This window comes from Pseudomassariella vexata (assembly GCF_002105095.1).
Source record: "Pseudomassariella vexata strain CBS 129021 chromosome Unknown BCR38scaffold_8, whole genome shotgun sequence".
NCBI lineage: Eukaryota > Fungi > Ascomycota > Sordariomycetes > Amphisphaeriales > Pseudomassariaceae > Pseudomassariella > Pseudomassariella vexata.
Genome location: NW_024467963.1, coordinates 1223320 through 1247268, shown reverse-complemented (window position 1 = coordinate 1247268; position 23949 = coordinate 1223320). Strand labels below are relative to the sequence as shown.

Genomic DNA, 23949 nt, shown 5'->3' with positions numbered 1-23949 from the left:
CATGGTCCACCAGCTGGAAACGCACGCCCTATCCCTTGGCTCGTTTGGGGATGGTGCAGCTGCCACGGTCGAAGTGACCCATTGCAAAATCGGAGGGTCGCACGAGACATGATTCGAGCCGACAACCGAAAGTCCACGAGCAGCCACGACGTTGCGTGAAGGGCATCGAGACAAAGACGTCTGGCGAGGCAGGCAGGCAAGCGGAACGAGGTGAAAGTCGATGGCCCATCCAGCCTCGCTAGACACACCGAAAAGAGACGTCTTAGATCTGACCCAAGACCAATCAGGTCCCGCCAGCGGAGGTCAGCTAGCCGGGCATAGACAGAGTGTGTGCAATAAGCCAACAAGACTTCCCTCAATGCAGTCTTATTTTGTCTGATAAGACGGTGATGTCCGCCACCAAGTTCGAGCGAAGCGGCTCCGTCGACAGGATGGTGCCGTCTTCTGACTGGCTGCGCTGAAGGCTGTCGTTGGAAGCGTTGTTGGTGGGGTCCAAGAGGTGCGCAAGCGGCGCTTTTGGGGCGTGCCAGACATGGATGGAAGCGACTATTTAAGCGCCCAGTCGATCAGAGAGAGCACCCGAATCTCAATCTGAGATGGCTACGATGGATCCTAGCGGAGAGCATGGCGATGGCGACCGGCAGGCATACGGGGTGTTCGGGGCATTGGGAGCGAAATTGGTGTTGCATCAGCTGCGAGGGGTCATCATCATCTCCATTCCTCCATGCAAGGCTGTGGAGGGGTTGCGACCCGTGGACGCGTTTGGCGATCACTTGATCGCGTCCTCATGCTGGCCCGACTGCGAGGTGTGCCACATCGTCACAGCGCGGAGGATGGAACCATGCCCAGTAGAGCAGAGTGCCTTATCAGCAGATGAGCAACTGTGAATACCGGAGTATATATTGCAGTGTGGAGCGCCGTGACCAGAAGACGGGAAAGCCTTGCAAGCACGAAAAGTTTAGTGCCTACAAGTGGGCCAACTGATGCTGATCGGATGAACCCTGGCCCGTGCATTGGGACTTGGCCCTGATGGCACCAGCCACCAATGCCTGTTAAAAGCAACAGCTTGAGGGGTGCTACAATACTACTGTCGTAGACTTGCCTAGTCTTCATGTTTTGACAAACCATTGCGATAGGGAGCCGTCGGCTCTCCAAAGATCCTGTCACAACTTGTATATACGATCTTCTCTAATAAAGCAAACACGGCACCGCGCGATATTATCATTTGCAAATGTCAGCGGGACCTCGCATTACAGATAACAGCAGGCCGGCATGACCATGGCGGAGGTGTTGGTGCCGGCTGTGGTGGACCCGCCACCGTGTTCTGGGTTTTTGCGCTCTTTTAAAGACAGTCGCGGCAGATGGGATCTCTGGCCACTCGGACAGCGGGATACATGTGAAGACCCTCTTCTTGGACTTTCTGTACATGGAACCTGGCATCGTTCCGCTGGGACTGTACCCACGCGGTGACTAGCCCACCGAAGACTATCTTGCTATAGAGAAGTACGATGATGTTGCGGCCGTCTCCCGGAACCCACTGGCAGCTCTAGACATTGTTGGGTATGCCCGCCCACAAATATCCTCATGGCAAGTTTCTACGCAAGAGGATTAGAGAGATCGACCTAGTTGAAGTGCTGGATCTGCCAGGCGTCCTCCACGTTCAGTCGATCGGTTGCCATACATTAAGGACTACGCCGGAGAGAATGTGTTTGCAGAATAGACGGAACAGGCCAAGGAAAGTAGAAAGGAGCTTGGGTTCCCAGGGGCACGCAGATTCCGATATTGAGGGCGTCTTGGCCCTGATTAGTAATGGAAACCAGGATGAAGGTCGTCCGAAGAGTTTTCCTGGACCTGGGCTTCTAGGACCTTATCTCTTGATCCAACTGTATCCCGACAAAGAAAACCACCAAAAACACCCGGTGAGGATAATCATCACGCAAACGTTCTGGCCTATAATCTAATATTCAAGCAGCAATTTCGCTACAAAAAGTAGATATTTTGTTTATACTTGGGATGGACGTACCTAGACATGCTTTACCTCTTGATCTCCACTGCAAGACCAAATAGACCCCATCCCAAACATTTCACACGGAAACCTGCGCCATTTCCTTGGACTAAGTCTGTCAATGGTAAGGGCAGGGTGACTATTTGGCACACTGAACATGATCTCGATACCCTTATGGCTACTCCATTTCTGCAATTTGAAATTGAAGCACTATGCCGTTTCGAGATGTGAGTTTACCTGATTGCGGTCGATGTGGATCCTTGGACTTATGGAAAATCGTGCCGATATCAATCTCTTGAGTTTCATCAAATTCTCCAGAGCAACACGGGCAACAAGCCCAGTGATGCTAATACGTCGGAGGCAAGGGGGTCCATAATATCCCAAGTTTGGATGTTGGCTTCACGTTTCGTGTGCTGCTTCGTGGTATCTATCCCATATCCTAGCCTGTCAAATAACATGTTGGTATTTCATCAGACACCCTATCCGTCGTCCCACTCGGTATCACCGGCACTATCTATTTTGTCGGAACACCATACACGACGGGAATAGGCCGCCAAACGCTGAACTCACTACCCGTCACCACCAATGTGCCCGGGATTTGAGGATGCCAATGGACCTCTTTAGCGTGCTCAACAATATGCTCAAACAGCAGCTGGGGTGGCATGTCTTGAACACCCGCTGTGTCCTTGCTCTCTTCATCATCCAACTCAACGGACAAATCCCACAATGTGACTTTGTTATCGCCAGCAGCGACGGCCACCATGCTGTCATCGGTCGGATGCCACTCAATGGATGTGATTTGGTCGCGATGGTAGGCAAAACTGGCAATAGGCGATGGCTTGTCCGAAGCGCCAGTTTGGGGCTTCCATTGCCTCAAATCCCAGACACCCCACACGCCATCGTCGGCGCCTGTGGCCAGAAGATGCGTTGTCAAGCGCGACCAACTCATGACGTTAACATCTGTGTTGGAGACCTGCACCGTGAGAGCAGGTTTGCGGCTTTTACTTCTTACATCCCACACGCGCACTGTGCCGTCGCTAGATGCCGAAGCGAAGACGGAAGCTTCTTGTGGACTCCATTGGATCTCCTCGACGCTGCCGGTGTGTCCCTGGAAAGCGCGCGTATCTGTCACCCAGCCGCCGCCGTCTGTCCGCGTCGTCGCGTAGATCAGGCCGTCGTTGTCACCCGTCAGTAGTTTCCCGCCGGGAACAAGTGGCGACCAGTCGAGGGCGTAGCCTTCTGACTTGTGCGCGCGGATGGTGGAGAGAGGCTTGTTTTGCTGGGGCGTGATGACGGTGCCCGGGGTATCAAAGGAGGCTAAGTGGGGTGTGATGTCGTGGATGAAGACCTGACTTGACTCGGTCATGGTTGCTGTGAAGGTCGTAGGTGGTCTCGATGGGTCTTGCGCTGGCATTCGATGTGCTCGTATGCGGTTTGTGGTGGATGTCAGGGGAATGGACTTGGACTCCAGAATGGGATCCGAGACCTCATCATCGTCATCGTCGGAATCCGAATCATCCTCCTGCCGCTCAATCTTGCTCAGACCACTGAACTTCATGACCATCAATTGGTTCTCCTTCTGGTGGGTGCTATCGGCTTGCGTTCCTGCGACGGTGTACATGGTCGCCGGGTAGACCTTCTCACGCTGGTCGCCAAGTCCGTCGCGGACAATGTCGAAGGATAGACACGGCCAAGGCGTGCTCAGACTGTGAAGCATATCGTATGTGCCAACATCAGGCGCAAGATGCTGGCCTGCCTCGAGCTTGTTCCTGCCCACAATGAAAGTGCCATTGTCGACATCCATTGCGCCTGTTGCAGCTGCGCATCAGCATAGCGCCTCTTCTCGAACACATCATGACTGCCTTACCTGCGCGCTCTTCTGCTTCCCTCTCGGCATCGGGCCGTCCATCGACACCGGCCTCGAAAATCTCGTCCTCGCTCTCGAACTCGTCTTCGAACTCATCCTCAAACTCGCCCATTTCCTGGTTGTCGTCGAGATCCATAGGTTCTGGTCGACCACCTCTCTTGAGCGGCGCATCGCCATTATCGCCGTCTGCTGTACGTTTCGACATGGTGACACAAGGTTGGAGAATCGTTATCGTGAAGATGTTGACTTGGCTCGGATTGAGGGGCAATTCCTGCAACTTTTGAAGTTGAGAGCTCAAAATATTTTTCTGCCGGACCCCTCGATTTGTGGCTTAGTTGACGTCCATGTGGCTGGGCTGCAGGGGTTCTCAAGTCTGCCGATGATTGTGCCTCACCTAAAACATCTCGCAGATCTCATGCCCACCAAATGTTCCAGACCATTATTAAAAATACACGGTTATTATTTTACACCTCGGTCAACTGGAGCGATAGTGAGGTGAAGTTCAAATGAAATCTCCTGGGAGAGGCTTTTGCAAACTGAATACGCGAGCTTCACTTTGTTTTACCAAGCATGTCAATTGGTCTTGTCGATGCAATCAGATGACTAAATCTAGGTGCGATCTTGGAGCCTGATAAACCGCCCCCATTTTTGACCTCTGTCGGCATGACCATATTTGATGATTGATGTCTCACTTGTGCCTTCTTCTTCGCCCAACTCATGATCTCATTCCCCCAACTCGCCTGGGATTTTAGAGTGACCCCTTCCCGACCTCGAAATTCGATTTCGTCTTGGATTGCACTGCATTTCCTCTTTTCGTAAAGATAATCACTTGAAACCTCCCTTTACTTCATTCACTGCGTCGTTGAAACTTCGCGTCCAGAGCGGAGCTTCCGTGCAGGCTCATTCTTCACAATTTGGCCACACCTCATCAACCCAGGCTCCCGCCTACAAGATGACCTGGGTCTTCCAACTCGGCCTCACAATCGAGTCCGTCCTCAACATCCTCGGCGCCGGTACCTTCCTCCTCTATCCAGAATGGTGCCTCTCCTACACAGTCTCCACGCCCAAGGTCCCCGCCAGCGCCGCCACCTTGTGGCAGACCTACGCCGTCTTGGTCCTCGCCCTTACGTTCCCCATTCTTCTCTGCATCCCCAACTCCAAGGGCGTGTTCGAGAAGCGCAAGATCATCTTTGAAACGCTTGTTGCAGGCGAGGTGGCCCTGGTTGGACTTTTGTTGTGGCATGCAGTGAAGCCAGCCGAGGAGAGTGGTTTTATGCGGAGTGGGCTGATCCTCGCTACACTGAATTTGCTGCCGGCTTTGACGTGGCATTCCTTCTGTATTTGGGGGGTTCCTGGGTTGATGGTGGAGAGTGGGAGTGTGGACGCAGGACGGGAAAAGGAGCTGTAATGGGCTTATCTTTGGGTCATAGTATGTCATCATTGGCATATTTCGAAGGATTGAGGGCTTGGGGGTTTCGTACGTAACATTTGGTACCAACGCTACGTTATATCATGGTCCCTTGAGAAGCTCATGTATTTTGCGTTTTTCAATCTACACATGCAAATTTCAGACTGAGTACACGTTATAATTTGCACCATGGTAGGCAGCTGGCATCTTATCGGAAAAGATACAGTTGCAATCCTCGATTTATTGAGCCTCGTCGGTAACAGGGGCGGACGGCGACGTGGCTGTATTGCAAATGTGAAGGTGCCTAGGGGACCAATATGCCAATTGGCCCGCCAGGGGTCCTTAAATATATATCCCGTGCCTGCCTGCCTAGGGCACTTCCATGCCTCAGGTCAACATTTCCCGCAAGCTTATCCTCATCTTTCATACTGAGACGGCCCTTAACCAATATTAACAATACTGTGCAACATATCATCTTTTTCTTCGTCCGAGCCTTGTATCCCCCAAATCACTTGGCCCCTGCCAGCTGGGTCACTGTCCTTAATCTCACAGCCCATTCTCCCCTCGATAGCCACATCATCCCCTTGATGTGCCCTCGCGTCGTAGATAATGTCAATTATGTCCTGTTGTCCGACCAGGGTTTGTGCGTCGTTCTGGAAAATGATGAACCTGCAGCTGTTGAATCGTAGGAGCTCTTTGGGATAAAAATCCTCGTTCAGAGCATTTAGGTTGTAGTTGTCGGGATAGACGGGTTTGCCTCCGGAACTGGCGTCTAAATTGAGGAGTGTCATAATCCAGTTGCAGTCGTTACCTTTGGCGTGCTTGTAGTTCTGAGCACCGCGCATGTTGAACCATCCAGTGGTGTCGCATTGTTGATTTCTGAGTCATTTCGAGAAGCTAGAAGAGACGGCGTTGATGGGGTCGCAGAGGACTGACCCAGCGCTGCTGTGTGGCATAAATGGATGGAGTGGAATATGGTAGCAATGAGAGGTAGGGAGGTGATGGGCTTCATGTTCGGTGGCTTTCGTGGAAACTTGAAGAATGGAGAGACTGCAAACTTGGTCACACTGGAGGCTTGTAGGGTTGCTCTGCTCTGGTGCGTGGTGTTCAAGGTTCGTTAGGTTGAGCTATGGACGATCTTGATCTTATAGTGCTTTTGCTAGACTCCCTCTTTTTCATGTTTTCATCCGTACATGAAGATAATTTCGCATACAGCAAGAACAATCCCAATGAATGTACGCTCACTTGAGAGGGAGAGATGTTGGTTGCCAAGCGCGTCTTGCAACAAAGTTCTACATGCACTCAAATAGAATAATACCCCGGATCATTTAATCTCAACCCGATTCATACGTTGTTTTCTGAAGAGGCAGTGATTTAAAATACATTAGCATTTAGTGCTTGGCAAAATTCCAGTCCACCTGTTCAGGTTCTGTCGCCGGCGGATACCACTTTGATACAATCCGGCGATGTGATTTGTAAAATTATTTTGAGTAAGCATGCAGTGGTCCAACAGCCGCCATCATGCCGCCGTACTTAAATTACAACACGCAACATTTGCCCCCTATTTGGAATAATAAGATGCGAAGTCCCTGAAAGATTGCTTGGAATGTATGATCATGCAAGGGCGCATCGCCCCCAAGTATCTACATTCCACGAGGCACGCCGCAATGCTGGACCACTAACTGCAGGTTAAAATAATTTTAATGTTGGATCTTTTAAACTGGCGAAGTAAGTGAGGACATGCATATAATAATATACCTCAATTGACTCCTGGGTGCCGTTGCCACGAGTGGAGAACCCCAAGACGTTGACTATGCATGTGGTGTGCAACAACTACTTATTTACAACTGTGGATTTTCTTCCAGTCAAATCGAAGGGATAATAATTTATCTACATGCCCTCAAACAACCTAATTATAGAGAGGTCTAAACAATAGCCTCTGAACTCGAATATCCCACACTCATAGAGCTAAGACAAGTTATCCGTCGCTCTAGTCACCTGAGCTCTTATATACAGGTACTTAATTAGAACTTAACATGATGAATTAATTGGTCCGAAGTTCAAGATGCAATAACCACCTTGGGTATGCATGGACACTTTCCAGCTTCAACCTACCAGCAAGCCTTGAGCTCCGAGCTAGGCGTCTCTACTGTTCAGAACCGTAGAAGGATCTGGGTCTGTGTCCACGACTTTGCTATGACGTTTGAGAAATCACTCACCCATGGCAGGTCGGACTCAATGAGAAGTGCACGTGCCGAAGCACCACGTCTGCCCAAAGCCTGGCGGCTTGGACACAAGGCATCGCGCCCTAGGCTGGTGAAGGACCCGACCCAGGGTCGCTTCACCTTGGAGTGAGGGTCTTACGCGGCCAAGCCCGACGACTTCGCTCTTGAGCTCTACGTGAAATCAAGATCCCAAGACGGTGCATGCTAACCACCCTTCGTAGGGTTACTGCTTTGATGGACGGCGCCAATGTCTTTCACGGTTGAATATTTGTTCTTGCACACGACCAAGAAGGTTTGTATGGAAACCGATACATCATGCAGCCTACCACAAGCTTTCAACCCTGCATGAAGCAGTCTTTCGACCCTAATGATGTAAGCGGAGAATATATACCCCATTTTATGGCTTCGTTTCGTATATGCACAAAGCCGTCAAGACGAATCATCGAAAATATCAATATATGCTGCAACCCTTTATTTTAATGTGTGTTGGTTGCCACCCGGGTGGCTTATCGGATACCCCCAGCTTTCTGCAACCACGGTCGTTCATACATATTCCACTCCTATGGGCAAAGGTAGAAAAAAAGCTCAGAGGAAAGTACCTGTTACGGTCTTATTCGCTTATACCTGCGATGATATACCTTGAACCAACACATAAATGTAAGCTCTTCATTTCGATAATTTGATGTTTTCCGAATCTTGGCCCATTGGTGTTGACTTCGTCGTATATGAAAATCTGGAGGAAACTATATACGGTACCCAAAATTTCCTCGGCCCGCAGGGTTTGTTCTGCCGTCTTTCCCGAGGAACCGCGTGTTTCTGTTCTACGTGGTATTTCTCGAGGGAGCTTTCAGTACACATAAATCGTCCGAAATGCCGCTCTGATTGACCATTTAAGGTAGCATCATCTACTTCACTGTCCACATACACGTTCGCGAACTTAAAACGTGTGTATGCTGACTGTCGGACTTCCAGCTCTTCAACAACCTTAATGCTGACATAACCCCTGGCATGCTTAAAAAACGGGAGGATTGAACCTTCTTTAAGAAAGACTCCCTTGAGTAAGTATCTCTCGAAAAATGAACAATACCGCTAATCGCTCTGTACCTGATGCCCTCATGGCCACGTTCATCCGTTGTGCGTCTTAGAGGTCCGGAGACACTCCCAATAGATGCCTTTCTTTTAGTATAGCTTATATACACTCTTATGCAACATGAACGTACTAAGCATTGAGTAAACAGAGTTCTGAATCTGTTTCCTCATAAGGCATTACACGATAGATAGCCTAGTGTCGCGTCTTTCCAAATTCGACTCGATTCTCATAGGACTCTATTTATGCAAACTAGACCGACTGTACAGGAGCTTTGCTGTCCACACCATTAAGCCTATTCAGTTCTTACAGGTAAATTTTCCGAGATGCGAAATCAACAATATGAATATCTCGCTCAGTTATGAAACACTAATACCATATTCGTCAGATCGCAGTCGACCACTGGCTTGAGAATCAACATATCAGCGGCAGTCTTCTGTAGTTTGCAAGCATGGAGGCTTTGTTAATTCTGTCCAAACGCCCTTGTAATTTGCCAGCAAGGCACTATTGTCGGTATAGCGAAGTTCCAGCAGATTCTATGAAAGATGGTTAGCATACGAAACTCTGCTGTATGCCCAGCGCTGGTATTTTCAAGGAACCTCCACTATATTCTGTGACTTAAGGTCATAGTGACCCCATTTTAACTGTTAAACTCTTTACTTCCGAGTTAGACGTCAATTTTCAATGCATATTGTTGTCGCGATCGCCTAAACAGGGTCGAAAGGGCACTTACAGCCCAGAAGTGTGTGGACATGATGATGGACGTGCTCCAAGATGCGAAATACGGGGATGGAAACATATCCAAGTTGCTTCTTTTGGTTGACCCTCTTGGGGATTTGTACCTAAATACCAGAACTTATACTTTTTCTACCACATAAAGCCTTATCAGGGAGCATTTCGAGACAGGCTCAATAGATGTAACATGGAGATATAAAGACCACTGAAATCTGTGTTGCCATTAATACCGTACATTCACAGAGATGTTTTTATCAGCGCATGACTCGCCAAATACAATGAGAGGGCAAAGGCCAAGATGCAAACAAACGATATCCTCAAAAAGAAGCAGGTATGTTGAGCGGTCAAATGCATTCTCGGGTTGGAAGAGCGCTTGCAGGTCATCTTAACAGCTGTAACCCAAAGCGTCATGATGCCTCGTTCTACTTCGCGAACACTGGCACAGGTAGCAGCACAACATGTTTCCTTCAGCCACATATGGCCCAGCCGCATCGATCTGACCAAGAATTTTGACCCTGAACTCAATATCTAGTTTCACCGATGCTGCCGAGGAGTATGAGCTGTCCCTGATGAGGAATTTTACTTTCTTGGCATTCTGTCCAAGTGAATGCTCCGAGACATTTTCCACAGTTGGTACGCATGACTTCGGAAATTGCATTCAATGAAGAGCGGTGTCAAAAAAGTAATAGCTTCCTCCACTGTGTAGCTGTGGACATTCCACTTGCCACCGGACACATGCAAGTCGTGTTGCTCACATTAAAACATGTGATTTTGGTTGTTATGTGCAATTGGGGAACGCCTATTTAGTTACAATGCTATGTATGAAAACGGTCAGGGTAGTGCACTAGGGTTTCGAGCGTTGTGTTTACCCCTATCTATGGCGTGTATGGCTTATATGGGAGACATATTTAGTGTTGACCAATAAATGAGATCTCTGTATTGGGCTAACAGTTGGATTTGTCGTGGTACAAGACAAGCTCGAGTTTTGTGGGGGTTCCTTTTCCTGGTTTGGACTTTCTGCTGCCATTCCTGCAGAGCTTAGATCTGGTGGCAAATAAGCACATGTTCTGCACGGAGGTTATGCGCATTTGCATCTGAGTTATCTTGCTACTGATTTTCCAGCCACATTTAACGAGTTTGATTACAATGGCTTGGCCCAAGACCAACGGCACCGTTTAGCACCACGATTAACAGCTGGAACCATGCAGTTTATTGAGCTTAGGTAGGTTTTAGGGGCAAAACATGCATTTGTGCAACGCCTTATTCTACGCTTGAAGTCTGTGCATGCTCTATGGATCCCGACTTTTCTAGTGCCTGTTGTCTCAGTACGAGATCACGGCCATATCCCACCTCCTCGGTTCATGCCGTCCGACAGGTCTGGATGAGAGTACATATGGCTCGGACTGGACTAAATTCAGCTTTGATCAACGGTCTCGGCATCGTTCCCCATAGATTCAACGACAAGGGTCGTCAAGGCTTTAGTCTAGGCCTTAGTCTAGTGGTATCGGGACTCTGGCAGGGCCACTAGAACCAACGCTCCAGGAATGCTATACTCTTCGAGGTTACCCAGGGCCTCATCACAGCTGATCTCAAATGTTCAACATAACTCGACCGCTTCATGTGGTAGTAGCTAATAGCGGCACGCTCGGACGCCGTGCAAAAACGCCGAGGGTGATGAGTTTTGCCTCCGTCAATGTATTATGGATTGACACGCAAAAAGGACTGCGGTCTAGAGCAGCCAAAGAAGGAAATGTTTGGAAATTTATTAGTACCTACAGGAGGTTCCTGGAATATAAAGAGTAGGACCAACTGTTTGCATTAAGTTCTTGTCTATCAGCATCAGCCTTCTATTGCTGACTCTCACACTCGCTCTCACACTCTCTCACACACTCTCTAATATTAACACTCGCTTGAATTTTCTCACACTCGTTTAGTCAGAATAGCAGCAACTCAAAGTAATCAGCATGAAAGCCGCTCTCTCCCTCCCGGCCTTTGCGGCCCTGGCCATGGCGGGTCCTCTGGTTCCCCGCCAGGATATCGACTTCGTTCTCGTCGAAGACGCACCAGATCCAACCCTGGTGATGGTACCCGTCGGACCGACGGCTCAGTCAGTCACATATGACTTAGCCGCCGCCACTCGATCTGCCACCGCCAACCCGCTGCCGGTCGAAGCTGTGGAGAAGCGAGGTGCTACCTTGGTAGCCAGGTCACCCTGCCAGCCTCAACCTTCTGGTTCTGGCCCGAGAGTCTCACCAGATACCGATAACGCCTTTCTATCATCGACTGAGCTCTCGTCCATCGCTGCCGCTGCCCCGATTCCCACTGATTACAGCAGAATGTTCGTCAACTTGCATGCCAGCAGTAGTGCTTATGGTTATCAGGGGTTTACGACTCTTGAGTCGTATGATACAAACCTTTGTGCAGCCAAGTGTAACGACATTCTTGGATGCTTTGGCTTCAACATCTACTTTGAACGAGACCCTTCGGTTGAGCCTGCTGCGAGTTGCCCAAACCCCTCCTCGACTACGGTTATCAAGTGCGTCTTTTGGGGCGGTCTTGTTGCTGCGGAGAATGCGAGGAATGATGGACAGTGGCGCAACAATTTCCACGTTGTGATCTCCGGATCTAACGGCTATATGGTACGCACTTTCCTCCCGCTTTCGATATCCCGTGCTTTACATTCTCATGTTGACATCTTCACAGCGGACTACTGTTCCCACTATTACCGGATTTAACGGCCAATATCTCGGAAACGCCTCGATCAATGCCCCTAATGACTGCAATGGGAAGGACACTTACATGGGCTCCAAGATCTTCACCACTACTTCTTTCGACCCCAGGTTGTGCAGCGCTGCGTGCAAATCGCAGAATGACTACAACACCGCCCACCCCCCTCAAAACGGTAGGCCCAAAATCTGCAAGTTTCTCACTACATACGTCGTGGCCGTCAATGGTAGACCCGAGGGCCAGTACTGCGCCATGTACACACAACCCTGGGATAGTTCGTACGCTACCAACTTTGTAAGACTTCCTAAAAGATATTCTCTGAATCAGCTGTCGACTAACATACAACAGGGTCAATGGCGTGGAAACGATCAGTACACCGTGGGCTTGGCATTCTCTTACTCCAACATCAGCTCGCCTGGTCTGCCGGTTTGCCCAAATGACATCGACTACCTAAGGTCTCAGGGGTCTGAGTTTTGCACTTCCTACGTGTCTTATTCGGCTCCCACCTCGACAGTAACGGCACCGGCCACTACCTACACCACCCAGACTATAACCTCAAGTGTGACTTCCGTTACTACCACGACTCGGACGTCTACCATCACGTAAGTTCTTGCTTCTTTACCTGTGGCAACTCTCTGAAACTGACTCATTAGATCCACCGTCACTGCTCCACGGAATGCCAATAAAGTGAGACGTGATGCAACCGCGGATGAGAGTGAATATAGCATCGCCATTGAGACCATTGTCACAACCGCCGCTGCCAAACTGACTGCTTCTGCCGTACGACGCCGTGATGCGATCCCAACTCCCGCCTCCATCACCAACTGGGAAGCCGCTTCCATTTCTTCGGCCTGTTCGCAAGTAGCAACTGGGACCATCACCACGACTACGACCTCGACGGCCACTCTCCCTACAACCACCATCAAAACTTCAACTATTGTCCAAACCTCGACCGAGGTCACCACTACGACCAGCACCTTAACCGTCCCCGGTGTGATCCTCTCCTCCCCACACCCATCGTCGGCTCCCTCTCCGGGGCAAACGGCAACTACGATGATTCTTATTACATCCTCAACCTCCCCTTCGCCATCGGCGCCTTCGGCCGCACCAGCATGACAGCGTTCCTCAGCATTAATGGTCGCTTGTCCCTCGATTCTGAGACAAGCACCTTTACCAACGCCCAGCTTCCCGACCCAAACATCCCATCGCTTTCTGTCCTGGGCTTTTACGATGATTTATTCATCTACCAAGGCACGCAGCAGGGTATCTATTACGAAATTTCGGGCAATGTCGGGTCGCGGGTTGTCGTGTTTGAGTATTACATCTCGAAGTTTCAGGAGTCGAACCAGTACTATCACTTCACCATGACGTTTTACGAGGATGCGCCGGGCATTGTGGATGTCAAATACTACAGCATCAGTGGGGGTGGGAATAGTGCCACGGTTGGTGCTCAGAATCGCGCGGCGAATAGAGTTATGCAGTATGTGTTTAACACTGCTGGCAGGATTCGTGCCGGTTTGACGCTGAGGATGGATACTAATAGCGGACAATTCATCGAGGGCAGCTTCACTCCTTAAAGAGTAATTGGATTATGGGGTGGTTGCCGCTCGTCCAGGACACAACGAGATGGGTAGATGAGTTGTGCAAACTTCGACTGGGAACAGTAGCACTTCTGGTTGGAAATTAATGGGTTTGGGAATGTTAAGAAGGATGCTAGGAGCAATGGGTAATTCATATATATGTAGTATACAACGCAAAAGGCAATTATTTATAACGTGATCCACAAGTCATTTTCGCACACAAGTCACTTTCGCACTTTTCTTGGCACCTTCAAGTAATTCAGTAATATCCTATGCATAACCCGCATTTTATCCTTTAAATTACTCAAAATCTTCTTCATTATCAGTTTCTACTTCTATTGAACAAGTCCTTGCATTATGTCCAGTCCCTCCGCAAATACCACAGCGCCTTATACCGGTCTGCCGGCGCTTTACAGGACGACTGCTTCCGCCTTCTTCCTCCTCCATAACCTTGATATCACCCCTCAAGGCCCGTAAAACTTGTGCATCACCTATACTAAGTGCTCCTCCATATTGGATTTGCTTATTTTTCGTCCTACGACGCTTACTTAGTATATGGTTCGTCTCACGAAGCTCTTCGTTCTCCCGACGTAATAATGCATTCTCATGCATCATTGCATGCGTAGCCTTCGTAGTCGAGTTAATTGAGTTCAAAATATGCGTCGGCGAGCTGTCTTGATGCCTCTGGACGCTACTTTTAATCAAAGTTGACTGCGATTCGGCTTCGAGGGTGTTGGTAGGCGTCTTAGAAACCCAGACGGAGGGAGGCAATTGGGGGTCGGGTGTCGGTGTTCGTACTACTTTTGCGATATCCAACGTAGATATGACCCTATCCGGGTTAAAAGGAACAATTCCAGCTGCTTCGAATCCTGATCTGATGTTTTTTTCGTGAAAAGCACCAATGAAAGCTTCTAAAAACCCAGCTAAGAAATCCTGCTTCTCAATATGGGTTTGATGCCTTCGCATTAAACCCTCCACGAACGCACCATACAGCCGTTTCAACACACTAAAAGGTACCAAATACAAAGGCTGGAGCTTGTGGGATGAATGGGAAGGCATACACAATGTAATTACGCCGTGCGCCGCGAGGTAAGTCTCAAAATCCATCGAGTGGTGGCTCTCGTGACCATCCAATATTAAGAGACTTTTCGCACCCTTCCGACGGCTAATAATATGTTGAAGAAAGTGTTTTGCCCATTCCACACCAATATTATTAGTAGTCCAACCGTCATGGGAAAGGTCGACCTTCCAGTTGGCCGGTAGGTCGTTACCGCGATACCACGAAGCAAGATGAACCTTGCCCGCGAAGATGATGTACGGCGGTACCGCCCAACCTTGCGAATTAATAGCCTGGATCACCGTAACCCATTCCTGACCTCCTTGTGTAGCCTGTCTAGGCCGTCCGTGTCTCTCTGCACTCGTTACAACCATACCGGTTGTGATTATGCCCATTAGGAAGCCCGTCTCGTCAAAGTTGTAGGTATCCTCCGGTAGGATACCGTATTTAGCGATTGTGTCCCTAACAAGCTCAAACCACGCGTAATACGCGATAGGATCTTCGCTAAATACCTCTGGTAATCAATTCGACGGTTTAAACGCGTTCGGAGGTCTTGTCGGCGGTTAACGAAGTTCGTGGTCCAGTTCTTGCCGACGGGGAGCGCGTCGCGTACGCGTCGTAGGATATTCGCCATTTCTTCAACGTATCGAAGCCGAGGAGGAAATGCTCGCGTATCTAGCTCAATTATACGTCGGGCAATCATATCCTCTTCGGTTTGAGTTAGATTTCGTTTTAACATATTAGCTTCGTGTCGCGTTTGGTCGCCGTCGAATCGATTCTTTAGTGTACGGTCGCAAACGTTGTAGATACGGCCAAGCTTACGCCATGAAATTTCAGGGTTGCGCTTTTTAGCTTGGATAGCTAGCTGAAGATCGGCTTCTTTAGATTTACGAGGCATGTTGTGGGAGGGAAGAAAAGTACAAGCTAAGTTAAAGGTTGAAATATTTGAAAAAGTGCGAAAGTGACTTGTGTGCGAAAATGACTTGTGCATCACGTTAGTATTTAATTATAAATCTCGTTCCTCCATGACAGTTTTTACTAGCTGTTTTCATATCATATGTCTATTGCGGAATGGTATACATGGTAACAATTATTTTCAATTAGCTTCATCTCAACCGTTGGCATCCAACAATAGACTACATGACCAAGGTCATATCAAAGTAGGGGTCACATTGAGAAGCGATTGTCACTTTAAGTCAATATGATCTTTTATATTCACGGCCACTTTACCTAGTTGCACTGATTACTATCAACTGATGTGATTCATTTTCCACCAGTACATTGCCCTCCATTCCCTTAAATCCCTTCACCCCTCCCGTTCCTCGTTAACACAAAAACTATTAAATAACGACCTTACCTAGTCCTCCGTATGCCATGGTTGACCCTTTTTAAGTCGGGAGTTGGCCGCCGGCCGTCGCGGAAGGCAGCTTCTGCGCGCCCGCCTCTGGACTAGAGCCCTGGGGGCAAGAGGGAGCGAGTACAATGGTGGCTGGGCGTGTTGGGTTGTTGATGGGGATGAAAGCTCATGCAAGGCTGATGATGTCTTCATTATGGCGGTGGACTATAGTGTAGTTATTTCTGCCAGGAGATGAGCCGATCCATGTAGATGGTAATTGTGGCGGGAGACTGCCGTTGCAGGGTCGGAGAATTCGGTCTGGAGGTTTTTAATGGAGAGATTTATAGCAGGATGTATTGGTAGCGGAGAAAGTCAAAACAGGACTGGAGCTTCAAAGTCTGTTTATTACTCCTATGGCTAGTAGAATAACAAAGGTAAATGTTTTTTTTTCGTAAGGTGTCTATCGCTTAGCCTCAAGTATTTGAATAGCTGATCATACTTGGCGACATCGTAACTATGCTTTGGTTTATTTATGTTGTGTTGTTTATTAAAGCGAGTTGTATAGCATGGAACATGTATATCCGCTTATCGTGTACAAAGGGAAGTTAAAGATCTACGTTTATTAAAAGAGCGACTTAATGTCCTTGGGTATCTAGACCGAAGTGAAGGGCGCAGATAGCTATAATGAAACGGAAACAGCGAGAGGATGCTGTAGCTTTTTCAAGTCCAGCTGTAGTTGAGGCCAAATTGTAAGCAACTAGAGTCTTGAGATAGGTATGACTGCTACGGCTCACTGGAGTGTCAGGTTCACGATAGCACCGCCACAGCTGACGACATATGCCTCAATGCAAAGGCATTCACTGCTATCTTGTTGATGGAGTTCCGCCTCACAAACTATCAATTTTGTTCACCCTGGTATAGAGTGTTATCTACCGATGGAAATTCACATACGAATCAACTTACGACGCAGTTTGGACATAGACTGCTTCATATAACCCGATTAGAACTCGTGGATGTCGCGGAGAAAACTGCCCTAATACGCGTCATTCTATCCAGCAAATATGGGGTAACAATCAAGTCTCATTATAGGAAATCAAAGCGACCACTCGCAAATAATTATGTTAAAGCAAATCAAGCTCAATGAATCGCCAATCTGCTAATATTTAATCACCTCTCGACTTCAGTGATTGCAATCCACACCTTCTCTAATCAACCTAAACCTCTTCTGGCCAGGATCCATTCTTGATATGGTCTAATTCTTCTCCACCTGCTCCGGCCTGATCATCCCCATGTTACCCTATCGCACTCGCCCAACGCGATGGGATGCACCAACCAGCGCCAAGCTACCCCCGTCATATTCAAACCCGTCGCTTTCAACAATCCTACAGTTCTCCTAACTGAATCATGTAGATGTGACTTCTCAACCTTGTACCGCGCCCCCTGTTAGTGAGGTTGTACTCCATCTGTAGCACCGCGGGTTTAGTGTAGCCATTAGATTCACAGGTAGAGAGGTATTCCTTCAGCATCTTGACCGAGAAATTGGAAACACCAGTCTGCCATCATGTCAGCTCACGCTTAACTTCTTGGACTGGACCGTAACTCTAGCAAACCTCCGGGAAGTGCCCCTTATTCATCAACGCGTCCATCGCTTGAGCCTGCTGCTCTAACGACGTCGTTACATGTGCACCATGAAAGTAGTGATAGAAATATGTCTACTCTAAAGTCACTCAAGCTACTCGCCATGCTCTCACGCACCTCTCTATACGCCTGCCACCGATGTTCCCGTATCCAAGGGCGAAGTCGAGGGCATACCTGAGGGGGAGGACCTTGCTGTCATTGACGAACCCAAGGGCAACGGCTTACACCCTTCCGAGTAGCGCATTGTTCCAGACCTGAGTTGATTGCCGGAGGTAAATGGAGCTTCAAAGTCCCGCATGGGAGATGCTCCGATGGTCGGTTAAGACTGTCAGCGACGGTTTTCGTTCTTATTTCGGATTTCTGTTTCGGGCAAAAGCATTCCCGCATTTGCAAACAGGGAACATTCTACGCACTGAGGCCTTTACCCAGTGCTGATTTCCAATATACCCCGCTTCCTCTATCTAGAGAGTTTGATGCACCTTGAAAATGGTCGGCGCCAGGCCCGATTATGGCACTCCTGTGAGCTGTCTCGCTATTCCCTGGAGCCATTCTAATAACCAGGTATATTAGGCTATGTCGTTGTTCCTAAACCTAGAACAGGAGGTTGAGACTTAAACCTAAGTTCTCGTCCAAAGAGCTTGACTGAAATAAACGTTATAAGTTGATGCACTTAACGAGGTTTGAGTGCTGCTCACTATTTCGGAGCAGCCTCAACACTCAAGGAATAAATTTGACTATAAATAAGACGCGAATGGACACAACTTGAATTCTCCGTTGTTTCTAGCTTGTGTGGCGTCACTTTGCAGGCCTTGGTTGAAGTATAATAAATACATTTCCCAGTTGCTGGTATCATCCCATCATTAGGCAGAAGCCCCATAGCTGAAACCTTTCCGCCATTTGCAACTTCTAAAACGAATGGCAAGTATAGCAATCCAAACAAAGTGAGTTTAGAACACCTGATACTTGCATTCGTCATCGGCTTATTTAAAGTTGGCGCGCGACCCAGATTCTCAATCAAACACCGGTGAATCCTCACTCACCATCCCATCATTACCGGCCACGAATATCAACGTCGACGCCGTTTGCTATCTTCTCATCATGTTCCTCAAAGGAAAAACCGCCTTAATAACAGGATCAACATCGGGCATCGGGCTAGCCTATGCCCGCAGCCTCGCTGCTGAAGGTGCTAACATAATGCTCAACGGCTTCGGCGATCCCTCGGCCATCGAAGCTGAGCGTTCGGCCCTCGAGACCATCTCAAGCGGCGGCCGCGCCCTCTATTCGTCCGCCGACATGACCTTGCCGTCCGCCATCACAGCCCTCGTACAGCACTGCCATGCCGAGCTAGGCGGACCGGATATTCTAGTTGCCAACGCGGGCATCAACCACATCGCGCCCGTCACTTCCTTTCCAGTGGAGAAATGGGACCAGATCATCGCCATTAACCTCACCTCCCCCTTTTTGCTCATGCAAGCCTGCATCCCCTTCATGAAACAGAAGAACTGGGGCAGGGTCATCTGCACCGCTTCCGCGCACTCCATGGTTGCGTCACCGTATAAGTCAGCCTACGTAGCTGCGAAGCACGGGCTGGTCGGGCTGGTGAAGACGGTAGCGCTCGAGATGGCAAGGGATGGCATCACGGTGAACGCCATCTCGCCCGGCTATGTCTGGACCCCGCTAGTGGAGAACCAGATCCCGGACACCATGGAGGTGCGGGGCATGACGCGAGAGCAGGTCGTCGACGAGTTGTTGGTTGCGCGGCACCCGACGAGGGAATTGGTCAAGCCCGAGCAGGTTGCTGCCTTGGCACTATTCCTGTGTCGCGAGGAGGCAAGGCAAGTTACGGGATCGAATTATAGCATGGATGGAGGGTGGACGGCTGGCTGAGGAGAAGACCGGAGGTATTACACTTACGGAAAGGTATATGTAAGCACACTTAATCCCGCATTATCATATTTTGCAGCTTCATTTTAAGAAACACATGAGGGATCAATCATTAGATGGCATTTCGCAAACAGGATGCGTGTCACGTCGAACTGAAGAAAGCAACCCGAGCATGGCTCAACGCCATTCCAATGCATCCATATCGTATATCCTCCACCTTGATTTCCACCCCTTTTACAAATTGCGCCAATCATATCTCCGCCGGCCGCTTACTGCTTAGATAAGACAGGCACTTCCATGACGAACATCGGGCCAGCGACTTGTCCATCAACAAGGGGAAAATTGGAATTATCGTAGACAGCCAGGGGCTCTTCGTCCAACGAGCCAGAGGACTGGCAGCGCTTGTACGCCACCAGGCCGTTGGTGCCATTCTGGTTACTACTGAATAGGATGCTCTCGTCGGCACTGAGACTCATCATGCGGGGTTTGGTGCCCATGCTGGAGACCTGGTCGACGAATCGGAGGCTATAATCCTCCAGGGCGAAGTGCGAGATGCTGTCCGTCTCGTTGCCAGTAATTCGGTTCGACACGTAGATGTCTTTCTGGTTGCTTGCAACCACGAGCTCGCCTGCGGCAGCGGACTCGGGGGTCGTGGGCGGGAAGGCATCACCAAAAGTGCTGACATTATCGACTAGAGTCAGAACGGGAATGCCATTATCTGAGCCCACTTTGTACAGCAGGACACGGTTGCCAACCTCACAGACCACAGCGTAGTGGGTTGCCAGGTCACTAGGGCTGCTGCTGTTTCCAGCACCGGCCGACTTGATCCAAGCACCGTGGCGCGGGCCGGTCTGATCGGGAGTGTCGTAACTACTGATGATCTCATATTTGTCGTCCTTGGAGTCAATGATGTAGATCTTGTGGCCACCAAGATCATTGACAACAAAGAACCGGCCGCTGGGATCCAGCAGAGCCTGGTGAGCATTCGAGCCGGGGACTTCAAGCGCGACCGACTTGATCAACTTGAGATGGTGGTCCGACGAGATGTCCCAAACGTCAACTGCGCCTCCGCCGTAAGATGCACCGAGAAGGCGAGTCTTGTCTTGATTGAATGCGAGGGAGACGGTGCCAACGGAACCGTTGGCACTAGCCACGGGCTCCTTGGATACGGCGTGGGCGACCTCGTCAAAATTGAACAGCATGGTAGCGTTGGTATTCTCGTCCACGGCATATAAGAGATTGGGCTCCTTGAGGGCCAACCAGCTAGGAGTGACTTGGGGCAGGGTAGTGTTGGCCTGAGACTGGATGAAGGTGTTGTCTTTGAAGTAGAACGGCAAGATGAGATTATTGGTACTGACGAGGAGTTTGCGCTCCGTCCCGGTGTTGTTCTGGCGTGGAATGAGCGGAAATGCTGAGGCCAGCCCCAGAGCAGCGAGGATGTAAGGGAGTAGTCCTACCATCTTGGAGATATTTGGTGGTTGTTTTTGTTTTTTGTTTTTGGTTCAATCCGGAATGCAATTTGGTTGAGATGTGAAACTAATGATCCGGAAAACGTTGCAGAGATACGTCAGTGGCCGTGGGGGGAGTCATATAGGCCAGAGAGGCTGTGATCAAAGGGGATTTTCAAGGGCGAGCCAACAAAGGTGTGAACGATCGGTCTTTCTCTAACGAAATGATGTCCGAACAAAGAAATGCGCGTGGGATAGCGTGGGATATTGTGGGATATTGCGGGATAGCTCGGTATTACAGTGCAGTAGACCAAGCGTAACCTGATTATTCCACCGTGATGCCGCTTGATGTTGCGCGATGCACCGTTTCGTTGCTTTTGGCAACTGCGCGGGCAGGCTGTCAAAGCCCTAGTGGTTAGAGACTGTGCATCGTGACTACCCGGCTGGGGCTTACTCACAATGAAGTCTAAATGGGGCAGTGGTGGCTTTGATGCGAATCAATCAATTCTTTATCGATAAAAACAACAAAGCCGAATACCACTCCTACTCCTAGAAAGAAGTAAAAGAGAGAAGAAGAATACTGAAACACACTGAAAGAACTTTGGAAAGAAACAACGGCAGGCAGGGAAGCTACATATATGCTTTGCTTAGGAGAAGGATGACACCACCACGGAGTTGATTGAGGGGGCGCAATCACAATCACAGCCTTACAGACTATTTTAGTACGGGTAGGCGATGTTCAGGGGGTCATTCCCTTTGAACACTGAAGGTGCACAGGTGCATTCTTGGCCCATATTGATTGCCCTGTTGGTTGGTTATTGTCCCATGATGGACAAGGGCAGATGGAATTCGACAACAGTTATGGTCGTATTTCGTTGGCTGCAAGAAATCCTTGGCTCGGGGGTCAGGAGCGCATCGAGTCCTTCAATTCGCAGGGTGCATTCCGATGTGGTGTGGGCAAAACAGCCTTGACCAAAAGTTGGGGATCGACAGGCTGAAAATGAGGCCTAAGCTCTCTGCCCCTGAGCCGGCAGGTTGGGAGGTTTGGGTGTTTTGCATGTTTGCCTCAGTTGAAACAAGCCCTGTCCAATCAGTACAAAACTACCTGCATGGTCAGCTCGCCGCGCTTCAAGGAGTGGCACAGTAAAGCTTCGGACCCGAAGCAAGACGTCTCCCTATGATCCATCATGGCTGAGCGTCATACTTTTCATTGGCACTTTGCAACTTTGGGATAATCTGAGGGCCAAGCGTGGAATGAAGGAGAATGTCGCTCCTGAGCGGCATGCTTATCCCAATCCCAAATATGCGCCCGTACGACAATCGCTAATCTCCATGACAAAGTACAATCCTGTCGTTACCAACACATGCCCGCCTCACATCCTCGGATGTCCGCGCCAGATCGACGACCCGACCATTGTGCCTACTTTCCATAATCCCGCTACCAAATTTCGATCCATACGCCGTCTGCCAACACGCTTGGCCATACGATCCTCTCTTTACCTTCGCGGCACTTGCAGCCATCGTACGTATGGCAGAGGAGCAAGATCAAGGTGGGCATTTCGCGACCGGATGAGATGCGTCACCAAGGAAGAGAGGACTCCATTTACGGTGCAGGATACTTAGTATGTCTGGGGCAAAGCAGACACTTGTGCACCGCCTTTGCATCATATATTGTCGTGCGACATTTTCCGAGACCTGCGACGTCCCTCAGCTTGGATCGTGTCCGGCAGAAGGCACCGCAGGTATGGTCCAAACCCGGCGTGGCCTAGGATTTCGGGTTAGCTGATGAAATCATCTCAGTTGACCACTGGGGTGTAGTGTGGCAGTAGAAAAGTGATACTTTTCGTTTGAGGTCGTATGTCACCAGGCGACGTGGAAGGTAGTCATTTCGTCATCAATGCCATCTTGCCGCAAGTGCGCAAATGATAATGGCATACAGGCCGGCGCCGTTGTGTTGGCGCGTTCGACAGCCGGCCGCATCACCGGCTTCACCTTTCGCCTTCGTGGGCTGCCTGTGATACGTGATGTTGAATCTTACTGGCTAAAGACACGGCTCCCTATAACGGCTTCTCATACGCGATGTATATTTTGTTTCGAAATTCACCTAGGCCAACTTCAACTCAGGGATCAGCCTTCCAGCTCCTCCCACCTATCGCCGCTACTTTCGCCAAACTGGCCTCAACGGCTAGAATCCTAACCCCATTTCCAAAACTAGACTACAGAGCTCTAGACAGCAATAGTTCAGAGTCCTAGAGCTCCAAGTTTATGCAACCAAGGTATCGTTCATGTCGTCCGAGTGCATCATGCATCATGCATCAGTAATCCGTGTGTCATCGGTCAAATAAGAAAGAGTAGTCCTCCTAATTTCCAGAAGCTTTTCTTGCAGGGAATTGGCTGCTTGCAATCATGGGCCCGTCTCGCCAGTCGGCTGTTATAATGCTCCCCATGCACCTCGTTATACTTCATATTCGCCATCCTAGTAATTCGTTCATGGAGAGCATGGAATCGTTCAGCCAGTCTCTTCTCTGCCGCCCTACTAGCCCCATTCCCAGATCTTCGAGAACAAAGCACAAAGCCGATGACAACATCACTTTTCTACAATACACATACATCCGGACACAATGCTCAACCTTTCAACTGTTTCCAGATATGTGACGAATTTCTCTCTATCCACTGCAGAGGGGGGCACGACATACTGTATCCTGCAGTCCGCTCAGGTAAGACAAGTTTACTGATCGACCAGATGTTTGCAAGGTTCAAGACCACTTTCATCAGGAAATATGGGCAGCTAAACAGGCACATAGATTACTTTTTCCTTCTCGTGGGCACCTTGAATTTAGTATCCTTGAATTCAGATGAACCTTGACTCGATGCTTCCACACCCATTCTATAGATGCCTTAATGGAACCTCCTCGACACCTACGCATTATGCTATCAATCTTCTGGTCATTG

The 23949-nt window shown here is 49.4% G+C and overlaps 6 protein-coding genes across 6 annotated transcripts; 3 read left to right on the top strand and 3 right to left on the bottom strand.

Annotated features, from left to right (window-relative positions):
• Positions 1-2519: 2519 nt before the first annotated feature.
• Positions 2520-4077, bottom strand: BCR38DRAFT_486024 (WD domain-containing protein; the record flags this gene model as incomplete). Its single annotated transcript, XM_040863978.1, has 2 exons — positions 2520-3814; positions 3873-4077. The coding sequence occupies 2 exons, from the start codon at positions 4075-4077 to the stop codon at positions 2520-2522; spliced, it is 1500 nt and encodes a 499-aa protein (XP_040714932.1).
• A 747-nt stretch (positions 4078-4824) lies between these two features.
• BCR38DRAFT_486023 (uncharacterized protein) lies at positions 4825-5280 on the top strand (the record flags this gene model as incomplete). The annotated part of the gene is made up of 1 exon (XM_040863977.1): positions 4825-5280. One exon carries the CDS (start codon positions 4825-4827, stop codon positions 5278-5280), a length of 456 nt encoding a protein of 151 aa, XP_040714931.1.
• Positions 5281-5720: 440 nt separating this feature from the next.
• On the bottom strand, positions 5721-6125 carry BCR38DRAFT_486022 (uncharacterized protein; the record flags this gene model as incomplete). The annotated part of the gene is made up of 1 exon (XM_040863976.1): positions 5721-6125. One exon carries the CDS (start codon positions 6123-6125, stop codon positions 5721-5723), a length of 405 nt encoding a protein of 134 aa, XP_040714930.1.
• Positions 6126-11291: 5166 nt separating this feature from the next.
• On the top strand, positions 11292-12660 carry BCR38DRAFT_344496 (uncharacterized protein; the record flags this gene model as incomplete). Its single annotated transcript, XM_040856110.1, has 3 exons — positions 11292-11966; positions 12031-12348; positions 12403-12660. 3 exons carry the CDS (start codon positions 11292-11294, stop codon positions 12658-12660), a joined length of 1251 nt encoding a protein of 416 aa, XP_040714929.1.
• Positions 12661-18763: 6103 nt separating this feature from the next.
• Positions 18764-19552, top strand: BCR38DRAFT_344707 (3-hydroxybutyrate dehydrogenase; the record flags this gene model as incomplete). Its single annotated transcript, XM_040856125.1, has 1 exon — positions 18764-19552. The coding sequence occupies one exon, from the start codon at positions 18764-18766 to the stop codon at positions 19550-19552; it is 789 nt and encodes a 262-aa protein (XP_040714928.1).
• A 266-nt stretch (positions 19553-19818) lies between these two features.
• Positions 19819-21009, bottom strand: BCR38DRAFT_410210 (Lactonase, 7-bladed beta-propeller-domain-containing protein; the record flags this gene model as incomplete). The annotated part of the gene is made up of 1 exon (XM_040858436.1): positions 19819-21009. One exon carries the CDS (start codon positions 21007-21009, stop codon positions 19819-19821), a length of 1191 nt encoding a protein of 396 aa, XP_040714927.1.
• Positions 21010-23949: the final 2940 nt, after the last annotated feature.